The sequence below is a fragment of the Parus major genome, chromosome 2 (genome assembly GCF_001522545.3).
Source record: "Parus major isolate Abel chromosome 2, Parus_major1.1, whole genome shotgun sequence".
Lineage (NCBI taxonomy): Eukaryota > Metazoa > Chordata > Aves > Passeriformes > Paridae > Parus > Parus major.
Window position 1 is genome coordinate 23978905 of NC_031769.1, and position 12703 is coordinate 23991607.

At 36.4% G+C, this 12703-nt stretch overlaps 2 protein-coding genes across 11 annotated transcripts in view; one reads left to right on the top strand and one right to left on the bottom strand.

The window, feature by feature from the left end:
- The window catches only part of CASD1 (CAS1 domain containing 1), a 29115-nt gene extending 21251 nt beyond the window's left edge, over positions 1 to 7864 (top strand). For all 3 annotated transcript variants that reach the window (XM_015617839.3, XM_015617840.3, XM_033511851.1), the window contains 6 exons: positions 496 to 575; positions 1442 to 1543; positions 2733 to 2873; positions 3399 to 3476; positions 4447 to 4539; positions 5542 to 7864. In XM_015617839.3, the coding sequence (XP_015473325.1) occupies positions 496 to 575; positions 1442 to 1543; positions 2733 to 2873; positions 3399 to 3476; positions 4447 to 4539; positions 5542 to 5808 (761 nt within the window). In that variant the 3' untranslated portion in view covers positions 5809 to 7864. The remainder of the gene's footprint in view (positions 1 to 495; positions 576 to 1441; positions 1544 to 2732; positions 2874 to 3398; positions 3477 to 4446; positions 4540 to 5541) is intronic.
- Positions 7865 to 8736: 872 nt separating this feature from the next.
- Positions 8737 to 12703, bottom strand: part of SGCE (sarcoglycan epsilon) — a 33290-nt gene continuing 29323 nt past the window's right edge. For 6 of the 8 annotated variants that reach the window (XM_015617846.2, XM_015617847.2, XM_015617843.2 and 3 more), the window contains one exon: positions 8738 to 11591. In XM_015617846.2, the coding sequence (XP_015473332.1) occupies positions 11541 to 11591 (51 nt within the window). In that variant the 3' untranslated portion in view covers positions 8738 to 11540. Of the gene's footprint in view, positions 11592 to 12703 lie in introns of all 8 variants that reach the window. The other 2 variants (XM_015617844.3, XM_015617842.3) reach the window with 1 other exon arrangement.

Genomic DNA, 12703 nt, shown 5'->3' on the forward strand with positions numbered 1-12703 from the left:
TGATGTTTTCCTTAACACACTGTGCGCTTCTTCTTCCCCCTCTCTTGCTCTCAAAGCCAGTCTTAAAGGTGCAGAACTTAATATATAACATAAACCAGACGATTGGGGATACCAGTATCATAAAGTCACCCCAGGACAACCTAGAATAAGGACTGCCTATGCAGAGTGTTTGGGAAAGCTGAGGTTTTAAAACAGTGTTTCTGTCTGAACACCTGCGTTCTCTTCTTTATGTGTTTTGTCCCTGTCTTAGACATGAAGCTCAGTTTAGGCTAAATAGCTTTTTAATTGCTGTGAATGCTTATTTTAATAGCTTAAAGTAAAATTTAAATGTAGATAGTGATAAAATATTGCAGGTAATATTTGAACATTTATTTATGAATGGATCTATTACAAAGCACAGCTACACTAAATAATTGGCATTATTATTTAATGTGTCTTGGGGTTTGCTATTGAAAAATTAATGATAGTATAATGATTAATTTATTTCTTCCTCAGGGAACTGCCTGTGGCACTTTGGTTTACTGCTGAAACTGATTTGCTTACTGACATGTATATATTTTCTGTCATATTCTCAGGTTTGTAAATCCTGGCTATATTTATCTTTAACTACTCAAGAGTATATTATTACCTGTCTCTACTTTTTGATGTGCTCATAATTTGTATATTTTCTCTAGTGTCATAAATACAGAAGAAAAATAAAAAAGAATCTTTTGATTTCTTCTCATATTTGAATTAGTGTGGGTGCTGGAAAAACCACAACTGTGTGACTTACTCATTGGTTTATTATTTTTGACATATTTTCAATGTACTGCTGTGAATGTAGTAAATACAAGGGCCTGTGCAGTGGGTTTGGGGTGGGGGTTTTTTATGTGCTTAGAGTTAGTGGGTTTTGCCAGCATATGGGGATGCATATGGTGATAGTCAAGTTCTGTGTCTCTTAGAGACCTAGTGTTGGCTTTGATACCACGTCAAAAGATTGGTTCTCAGGCCAAATTAGCAACAACTGCATGCTGTAAGTACAGCTGACAGAAGTCAGGGCAGAGTTTGTCACTCCAAGATAAACAGGGGGGTTATGTGGTTTTGATCCCTCACTGGTTTTTATCCTGTTGAACTGTCGTCTTGGAGTGCATGCATGTTCCTTATCACAGCCTGTTAGTAGATCTCTCCCTTTGAGAAGCAGTACAAAATGGAAGGCTTGCAAATACTTTAAGGGGAGGCAAAACTCAAACTCTATCTCATGTGAAGAAGTTTTTTTTCTTTTTTCTTTTTTTGTCTTTTTTATTTTTTTGTGGGGGAGAGGCTTCTAAAGAATCCTGTTATTTTTCTGGTGCATGTAGCTAGTGAAATAAGGATAGAATAGTATTAAGCATGCTATTGATTTAAATTTAGTAAACACAGTTGACATCAGTGTTAATGCTTTTTCCATGTTTGTCTTTTACAGGGTGCATTTGAGAAGATATTTTCATTTTGGCCATTGTCCAAGTGTTTTGAACTGAATGGGAATGTCTATGAATGGTGGTTTAGGTGGAAGCTGGATCGCTATGTATGTAACATTTGCATAAATTTATACTCATCTTTGAAGTGTGTGTTTTAATTTGTGGGAAGAGGAAGGGTTGTTTTCCTTTCCTCCAGAGAAAACAGGAGTTTGTTTGCTTCGGTATTTAGTAAAAGACCAAGCTACATGCACTTTAGTTCTGCAAATGTCTATCAAAGCCTTGCTTAAAGGATGAAGCTTGATTTATTTGCTTCCGGATTTAAAAAATTAAATATAAAGTATCCTAGATCTGTCTTTTCTCAAAAATTTTACTGTGAAAATTTAACACCTGTAGCACTTCAGGCTGTTGAAATACAATGAAAACTACTGTGATGGCTTTCTTAATAATACTTCCTGGAAGTTGAATCAATTAAGGATATATTTCTTTAAAGGTGACATTTAAAACCTTAAAATCAGGGTCTTGGTGCCCAAACCAGACTGTTCTTGTACGTTTTTTTAAATGGTTTTCTACTGGGAAAGTGCTTTGCTTCCAGTTATTGACCCTACAAAGTGGGTGAATAGAACAGGGAGACATTGATCTTTTTTTCTTTCCTTCTTGGAAAGAAAAGGTAAGTGGAGTTTCTTAGACGGGAGCTTTTATGTGTTAGACTTACCCTTAACGGGGTCGGTCACACGTGTGTCCCTCTGGGGCCCCTGGGAGGTGAAGTCTGGGTCACAGAGCGCTGTCACACCCTGCCTGGCATCTGCTGTGAAAACTGTGTGTTGGGTGGTGCTGCTGAAGAGCAGAGCTCAAAATAAATGCAGAGGACAGGCACTGCGTGGGCCTGAAACAGCCTCGTGTTGCCAGCTAATGAGAACTTGGCATATGATTGTAAAACACTCTGTTGAAGAATTGTCTGTGAGAGAGGGAAGCACCTGTCCTGCTTCTTGAATGTTTTCACCTGCCAGTTTGGGAGAAAGCCAGAGACTTGTGGTTTTTCTCCAGAGAAAGCCTTTTCAGTGCTGGCATAGATTTCAGAGGGGATAGTAAGTACTTAAAAGCTTCTTGAAGTTTCATTGTCTTTAATGCTCTCTGAACCATTAGTAAAGGTTCTTTATTTGTAGGTTTTGAGTTGAGTTTAAAACACAGTTTATGACTATCTTCTGTAGAAACTCTGGTTTTGTTTGCTTCTGTAAATCTGGGAAGGGACCTTTTGAAACATAACTTTTACAGGTGTTTTTTATAACTCTTTTACAGGTGGTTTTTCATGGGATGCTGTTTGCTTTTATTTATCTGGCATTGCAGAAGCGTCAGATGATATCAGAAGGAAAAGGAGATCCTCTTTTCTCCAACAGAGTTTCAAATGTTTTATTATTTATTTCAATTGTGTCCTTTTTGGTAAGTACCTATTCTAACCTAGTGTAATCAGGTTTGTAAATATTTGAAAAATAAGTTTACTGAAGTTGTTTAGTCAGTATTATATAACAAACCTTGAAAACTCAAATCTTTATCTGGAGATATTTCAGCTGGGTTTTTCTGTACAGACCTCCCTGTCTACTCAATAAAATATTTTACTGTTCAGTCAGATGTAGATGAAAACATAACTCTTTCAATTAATTTCAAAGCTTAAAAGAAAATAGGATCATAAAAATAACATGATAGATAACACAGCTTTATCTCCACACTTGATGGCTTGTCTATTTTTGATGATAAAAGTTGTATTAATAATTATTCATCAGATAAGGATTCATTAGTTGCAAAGAAGAATTTGAGAGAAACACAAAAGTCATGTCTTTTTTTTCTCTATTGTCCCACATCTGAGTGAACCAACTAATACTAAAGCAATTCAAAATATTGTACTCTTGATTCATTTTTAAATGTACATATAATTGCTTCACAGACTAATTTTTTAATATCTTTTAGACCTACTCTATTTGGGCTAGTAGCTGTAAAAACAAGACAGAGTGCAATGAGCTACATCCTTCTGTTTCTGTTGTGCAGGTAATTATTAGTCCTTTTGAGTACAGTGATAGAATCTAGTCTGTTCTTACTTGAGTTCTTTTAAAAATTGTTTGTAAGTATATTTGTGCTTTTGCATGGAATGTCAGATATTGAATTTCATTCCCGTGTCTGAAAGTGAAAAAGAATTTAACATTAGTCAGTTTTTCATTGCCTGTAAGCACTGAAATTGCACACTGATTGTGGTTTTGATTTATCTGGATGTCTTTAGTGTAGGTCTCATATGTGCCATTTAGGTCCAAGCCCAACTTTTGCCTACTTGCGTAGCAGTGGAAAACAAGTGGGAGAGAAGAAGGGTGTAGAAAAGCAGGAGTGTTTGGGAGGTATTGGTGGAGAAATCAACCTGTGGGATCCTGTAGTCACTTCCAGACAGAGAAGAGTGGCCACAAGGCCATACATGTGGTTTTCTTAAATATAGATGTTCCTCTTGCTGTGTCCCCTGCCCCACTATATCCCAGCTGTCTCATTCTGTGCCATTTCTTTTCTCATTAAGTTGTCCTGCTCTTTTGAGGGCCAGCAAGAGAGACTTAATTTTTTAATATTATTTTGTCCATCTTGACAGCATCTCTTTAAAAATTGAGGGTTAACTCAGATTTGTGGCCACCTTCATTCTAGGCTGGCATGGTGTAACATGTTTTGTGGCCATGCCTGGGAAACATGTAGTAACACCTGACAGCATCAAGGCCACAATTCTACTGGAGATGTAAATATGACCTGCTGTGCTGTAAGAATGGGTGTACAATATTTTTAGTTTCAATATCTACTTTGTTAAGTATAAACTGCATGAATTTTTGTTTGGTTTATATTTTTATTAGCTTTTAAAGAAATTTTAATGCATGATGCATTTCACTTAGTGCAGTGAAAATTGATACACCTTTTACGTGTTTGTTTGGTTTATCATCCACAGTCACTTTCTTTGTTTTACCCTTTTTTGTTTTTTTTAAAAATAAAGATTTTAGCTTTCATCCTCATCAGGAACATTCCTGGATATGTCCGATCTGTGTATAGCTCATTCTTCGCCTGGTTTGGCAAAATTTCCTTAGAGGTAAGTAAAATGACTGGAAGTACAGTGAATTAAAACTTAGAGAGGTGGTGTTATTGTCTAGATTGGACTATAACACATAGAGAAAACACTTACTGGATTGCTAAATGCCATGCTGTCATGTTTGACCTCTTTTAGCATTATAGCTTTTGTTGCACTTAAAAATCATGGCTGAAATAGCAGTCTCACAGGACCAAGCTTAATTCTTGTACTGTTTTAGGGGATGGGGTGATTTAAGGTTGTGAGAGTGGGAATTAAATGCTGGAGTGTGCTGTGAGGTATATGCAGTTGGAAGATAAGAATTTATGCTGGTTGAAGAATTTGCATGAATTATGCTTACTAGTATAAGTACACTTTTAAATGTGTTTGCCGTAGCAAGCTTTTTGTGACTAATAAAGAAATGTACTATTACAAATAAACCCCTTCTTAATGCAAGTGTTACCTTGTTCCACTGAGTGTATATTATGAAACAGTAGTAATTATCTTGCTTCCCCTTTTATTTGCTGTTTAGTGATACTAAATGTGGCATTGTACTGTATTGCTAAAATATATTTCTAGGAGAAACTCATTGCAGTACAGTGTTTATAGAGTACAGGATTTTGTGGGTTTTTTAAAGGATCACATTTCACTCTTCCAATTCCTGGTGGGTTTTAGGTGCTGATCAGCTCCAGGGAGTTGTGCACCCATCAGCAGGTGAAGCATTCTCCCTTATTTGCAGGCATGTCTGTTCAGACCCTCACCAGAGACAGTAACTGAGGGAGGCAGATTCTTCCCTGCTCTGATGGAGTATATCCAGTATGCGCTTGGTGAAGGGCCAAGAAAACCTATTTCACTATGTGATTCAACAAGCTCATGGTTGTGTTTTGTAGCAAAAACATGTAGAAAGCAGCTTTTAACTTAAGCAAAAGTGTGTCAGTTGATGCAATAGTAATAATTATATGTGGTTTAGTAAGTAAAATATTTACATATATAAGTACTGTTAAATACTTTTTTTTTTTCTTTTAGCTTTTCATTTGCCAATACCATATTTGGCTGGCAGCAGACACAAAGGGGATCTTGGTGCTCATTCCTGGATATCCAGTGTTTAATGTTCTTGTCAGCACTTTCATATTTGTGTGCGTGGCACATGAGATTTCTCAGATCACTAATGATCTTGCACAGATTGTGGTTCCTAAAGATAACTCCACTCTGCTGAAAAGGATGCTATGCATAGCTGGATTTTTTTCTGGACTACACTTCTTCTCAGCAATGCAAGATCAGTCAAGGCATTAACTTGGAAACTTTCTTCAGGTTTACTTTGTGTCTGCCTGAACAAAAATTCTCAACTGGAGGTACAAGAAGACATTTAAATTAAGCGTGTGAAAAATGTATATAGTGGAAATGTACATATTTTGTGTGAAAATAGCCTTCTCAAATAATCTGAGAAACAAGAGTGCACTGTACAGAATTGCATGTGAAAATGAGTCTTTTCTACTGGATGTTTGTTGCTGTTTACATATCTGTTGAAAGGAGACGTGAAGCAGTGCAGTGGTTGAGCAGTATCACGGGCACATGACGGGATTCAGCTGGCGCTGGGCGAGCCCATGGCGAGAGGCCATTCCAGCACACACGGCACGGAGCCTCCGGAACCGCCGCCCCCGGCTGAGGCAGTGAGACCAGGGCATTGTTCTGAACAAAGTGGTAATTTGCTGGTTAGAAATTAGTGTTTGGGGTGGAAATACGTTATATGAAACCCTTTAGATGTGGAAATAAAAAGTAATCATCAATTCAGTGATTGAAGATTATATACAAGTTTACATAAAGTTTTATGAGGGGTTTTTTTAGAAATTTAACATGTGTTCAGCAAATATGATTAATCCTGACACAAAATCTTTTTATAAAGAGAATTTGTGTTTTCTTCCTAAAATTGTTTGCTTTTTCATAAATTTTTCACTAGTTCATTTAACTGTGTGTAGTTCTGTGTATAATCCCAGTGAACAAACAAATGAATAATTTTCAGAGACTCAGTTCAAGATGGGAAATTTTTGGAAGACCCTCCAGGCTTTTTCAGTCAGATGGAATCCCATAATATCCACTCCATTAGATCTTAGGGGAACTGTGATCTTTGACAGTCTCCCTGTGTTTGTAGGTGACCTTGAATTAGGTCTCATTAGGGAACTGGTGCCATATTCTATGCTGTAATAACATTTTCATTTCAGAGGATGCTAGTCAGTCTGTTGGTATCATGAGCAGGAGGGATTGAGTGGTCAGCTTTGTTGCATGCAGATGGTTGAGTCTCCGATTTACAAGTGAAATGAGATTGGAGCTGTTTGGAGAAAACTTTTTTCCCATCCTTTTCAGCAGTGCCCAATATTTCTTACTAATTTTTTCCTTTAGGAAAAACCCTATAATTGAAAGAAATAGTCCTTCAGTGTGGCAGAGACAAGCTATTGTTTACATTCTACTTATCAGTGAAGTTATGGACATTTCTTGGTTGGTTGTTGGTTTGATTCAAGTAATAGTTTGACCTCTGCTTTTTCATTTTATTCTTCTTATTATTTGTTAGGTGTCAAAAATATGAACACAATATTATTTTCCAAACATATGTGCAATTATGTATGATTATAAACAACATCATCCTAATTTATATCATATATACTGTCACATGCATGTTTTTGTTCTTATCCCAGGTAAAACATTGAATTCAATCTTGCAGCCATGAATGAATGCAAAACAAAGTTATGAAAATAATTATTTCAATTTTTATTTTCTTGTGTAAGAGTGATGGAGAACAGTTTCTTTCAAAGAATGACCAGTCATTCATAATAAAAACAAAAAAGAAATCATTCACTTCCCCCAAATTCAGCAGTTTTACTAAGCCTGCCAGCTGTTTTCAAGATACTGGACAGATACTCAGCTGTTTGTTCTGTGTGCATATTGCTTCCAGTGCTTGGGAATTTAACCTCATCGATCAATACATTTAAGTGACCGAATGAAAGGGTGTAGGTGGACACTGTAGTGGGGGATAAGCAAGCATAACCTTCATCTATGCCAGTATTATGAGCAACAGGGAACTGTGAGCTTGAGGGATAATTTTTGTTTTGTTCTTCACAACATAACTATTGTAGATATAATTCTATTTATCTGTTGTACAGACTTGGTTAAAAGATTTATTTTTAATGTTCGAAATAATGCACTTGTTTACTTTTACTGTATGTGGGATAAATATATTTTCTTTTCAGGTTATGTAAAAATATGAAGTAATTTAAACATTAAATAAATGTGCTGTGGATGCTTATTTTTGTAATGGCAGCAGCATCATTTAAGTAAAAGCTCTCTCTTGCTTGTCTCTAGCTGTGCTGCAGTTCTCTGTATCACAAACTGAGGCAGATGCAATGCAGGAAGACTGCTCTGCAGTAAATTGCACTGCTCTGATGAAATTACAGCTCCAGTAGCCAAAGCTCGGGGGCCCTCAGAAGAGCTCTGCAGCAGAGACATCGGATACTTTTCCCTGCTAGGAACTCTGCAGCAGAGCTCTGCAGGAAAGCAGAGGAACTGACTTGGCTTGTCTTTCTTTGGTCTGGCAACATCAAGAAACCAAGCCCATCTTTAAGACTTGCTTGAGTTACAGAATTACTTGAGCTATTTAAATCCCACTCGCAGTAGAAGGGGATCCTTAAGCAAAGGAAGTACCAATCTCTTTAATCTTGTGAGCAATGACAAGACACAAGGAAATGGCCTGAAATTGTGTCAGGAGGTTCAGGCTGGATATCAGGAAAAAGGTTCTTCACCCAGAGGGTGGTTGAACAGGCTCCCCTGGGAAGTGGTCACAGCACCAAAGCTGCCAGAGTCCAGAAGCATTGTGACAATGTTCTCAGGCACGTGCTGTGACCCTTGGGGATTGTCCTGTGCACGGCTGGGAGTTGGACTTGATCATCTTGATGAGTCCCTTCCCAAATCAGCATATTCTGTGCTCCCCAAAGCTCCTGATTTTATCAGCAGGGAGAATCACAGTTCAGGGACACACATTAGATATTAAGTGTGGCAAACCCTCTCCAGTGAGGGCATCTAGTCAGGCATTATCCCCAGTTAAACAAACCCCACACCATTAGCTCTAGCCCAGGTCTCAGACCTGACCGTGCAGTATTATGGCTGGAACATTATCAGCTGTAACAATGTTGTTTAGGCACCCTTTTGTAAAATAATCAGGCAACAACTTCACTACTTTGTGTTTTCTGTTTTATTAGACTATACATTTCATGTATGTACAAAGAGATGTGTAGGGCTTTCTGTTTAATTTGGTTGAAACTTAATACAATATCAATTCATATTGCCATCATATAATGTTAAAAGAGGCTGTGAATTTACTGTCTTAATTACTAATAATTCTTTAGCCACTGTCTTTAACCAGCTTTATAAATCTATGCTTTCAGAGTAATTGTTTAATAAGCAAAAATAAATAATTTGTTATTAAACTTACCTCAGATAAATGAAGATTTCAATCATAAAATAGTTCAGGTTCTTAATAGCCAACCTACATCATAAGGTTATTTTCAAAATAGGCGGAGCCTCCACTGCTACAAACAAGATTCTTTATGCATGTATGTAACAGTTTATTTCCTTAAATATATCAGCACTGTTACATTAGTACAAATAAGGTGGGAGCAGCTCAACTGGTAGATCCATTGATTGTCATGTCATCCTGGAGTTATCAGAAATTACTATGATCCACACCCAGAACTATTTACAAAGTTTAAATCCTACATTGCATTAAAAATCATTATTTAAAATCCATTCCATTCATTTTGGTTTCAAAACACTGACAGCTGATACATTTGAAAATAGTAGTATAAACTAATAGAAGCTAAATGCTGATTGTACCTCAATTTTTTTTTTTTCAGCTTGGGTAAGAGATGAAAATGTTTAGTTTGCTATAAACCTCAGTGTGCAGTTTTTGATTGCCTTTTCACTGATAACCATCCAAGCTGCTGGAAAGAAGGGGGGGTGCCTCTGAGGAGGCTGATTGACTGGTGAAGTCTCTTCCCTGGTATCTTTTGGATGAGGTAGGAAGGCATGATGGATGCCACTTGGAAAGTGAGTAGGAATGGCTCTTTATTCCCCCTGTTTCGTGATCTGTCTTTAACTTCTCAGCTTGAATGGTCTAACAACCTGGTCTAACAACCACCAGCAGGATTTGCTGCCATGTCTGGTGGGCTGTGCTGAGCATGCAGAGCAGCTTTGTAAACTGATTCTGAAGGTCTGACAATATACAAGTAGGTACCACATACTGAGCACTGCTTATATACTTTGCTGCCATAGTTATCATAGTTGGTGCTCAAAATTAGTCTAAGCAGCTCAGGACTTGTTCTATCTGCTGAGATCCTGCATTCAGGTCCGAGCCTACAAACACGTCAGTGGTGCTTAAAAATTAAGGTAAATTAAGGTTCTGTTATTTGACAGAACTGGGTCATAACTGTAAAAAGAGAAAAACAAAGACAAACAAAAAACCACAAAAACAAGAGCAACTATTTTGGTCTTTATACAAAATGACCTCATTTTACAGATTCCTTTTATCCTCAGTCTTAAATTCCAAAACTACTCAAATTTCTCTTAGCAGAGACTTCAGGAACCTCAGCTAAGGAAATGTAGCCAGCACTTAGCAATTTTAAAGCAGACGCAGTTTTCTGCTTACAATGCAATGTCCTGATGAACATACAGCTTCTGAAAGAGAAAATATTACAGAAAAAAAGACAAAGTGTAAGTGTCAGCTTAAAACAATACCATGCTTTGAGGTAAAACCCCAAGAAACTCTTGGTGTCAGCTGCTACAGCTGCAGACCCTGAAGTCCTGTGTGATGTCCTTAAATTTGAAGATTTAAAGAAGCATCAGAAATTCATTTAAAATCTGGTGAAAAGTGTCAGTAGGTGAATTATAGTTGTCTATTGAAAACCATGGAAACCCCAGTTCAGATCCTTTTAGCAAAGTCCATATATTATTGAGCTTTCAGCTGCATGGACAAATGCCTCTCAAAAAAACCACTTCCCAGCAAAGTATGCCTTTAATTAAGTCCTTTTCAAGATGTGAAAATATAATCCCTGGTTTACTGGATATGTAATTCTCCCACGACAGTTTGTGCTCCAAAAATGAAAAAAAAATTTGGAGGATATAAAAAATAAACAGCATTGGGGTTGTTTATTGGGAATATCACAAAAAAAAAATTAAGAGTGTTTTTAAAGACTTAGTCCAGGTATACTGTACCAAATTATACCCTTATTTATTATTATTATTACTTAATGCAGGCATTAAGTTTTACCTACATTAGTTTGTAACAGTTTCTACTAATATAACCAGATGAATGAATGGACAGATTTTAAATGCTTTATTGCTTACAAGATCTGAAATAGCATAAATATCTGGTAAAAGAGCAAAAATCCAATTTTTATCATGAGTAGTTCAGTTATTTTCTCTGGGGGGTTATTTATTTATTTTTAAAAAATAACTTTACTCATTATATTTGGTAATCTCTAAAAAATTAATACCTAATATATGTGCAATACTATTTCTGAGCCTCATCACGTTGCACAAGTTTTCATGCTTGTCCACTACAGCTTTTCCTGTGCAAATGTTAGGCAATTATATCATCCCATTAATGGTCTGAAATCCTTTCAATCTCTAAAGTTTTGATTTCCCTGTTAAAACTTTCAGGAGAGATCACAAGACAGAATAAAGCTTGATATTTATTAATACACACATATATATATACATACATATACATCTATATATGTATATATATATACATTAAAGATTACTTTCAGAATGTAACAAATATAAAAAGTTATAAGTGTTTACAAATTGTCAAAAATGTCCAAAGTACAAAAGGATACAGTACATCAGTTATATGGAAGTGATTGTACTCCTGGCACTGAAAGCATCATAATACTGTGGGCATGCACAATATACACCAGAAAAAGTCATGCATCAACCAGAACAAATAAGGAAGTGAGACAATTTGCTGCCTTCTTTGATTACAAATTCATTGCTTCTGTTAGTTTTCTTTCCTCAGGAATACCATTTACCTGCAAATAGATGAGAATTTATATAATCCATCAGTCACACATGATGCTTCAATAGTACTCAACTGTCAAGTATGAGCACAGCACATAAATGGTATTTATTATTCCTTTATCAACAACCACATTGGAGAAACACTCCAAGTACAACCTGGGTGAAAAGATGACATACACATGACAAAGCATTCTTCTGGGAAGGGAGAAGGCTGGGAAAAGATTAACTGGGAATTTATCTTTCTATTTGGGGGGATCTAACAGGCTTCATAGGGAGGCTGAAGCACAAAACAGAAAAGGTGGAACATAGTGTACATGCAATATTTAGTCTTTTACTTATAGGAATACCCTAAAAGATTTTTCATCTAAGCACCTTTAACAGTGCTTGTGAATTCTGCCTACTGACAGAGAGACAATTATAAAACCTAATGTATCTGTTCATAATGGAGACCAGTAGCAATTTTCATCAGTGTAATAAACATTAGATGGGAGTTGTCACCTCTTACATAATTCTTTCCCAATTTTAATTTGTGAAAAAGTCAAGCATTATGTCAGCTATTAAGTCTGCCTTTTTATAAAAGGTTAAAATAAAACTATTCCTTACTGGGGATTCAGATAATTCCTGAAGTGGACAACAGTTATTATCCATGGTCTGCTTTTCAAATTACTAAATACAATCTACTGAAGATTTAAAATAAAAATTTCTTATTCACAGCTGTGACTGATAGGATGTTAAATTCCCTGAATATATTACTGTGAGGAAAGGAAGAAAATTTAACAATTAAAGTCTCACTCTATAGGTTTTTTGGCCTTAGGATATTCTATTTCTGCAAATCTCTTACTTGAACAGATCAATAAAATCGATGGCTAGGTTTGTATTCATGCTACTAAAAAACTCTTAGTAGTGCCTGAAGTTTGTTTTAAATCATAGCTTCCTGAAAAGCTAACATTCTGGCAAAAGGAGTTATGGATATCCTTTCAGAAAAGCTGCAAAAGGCACATGCCATCATATCATGGAAGTGCTTGCAGGGTCACCTGCACATCTGAGCTACAAAGCAAGGTGTTATGATAAACCAAGGGAAGAGGAGGAAACGCCCTCTGTCCCAAATACATTCCACCACCCA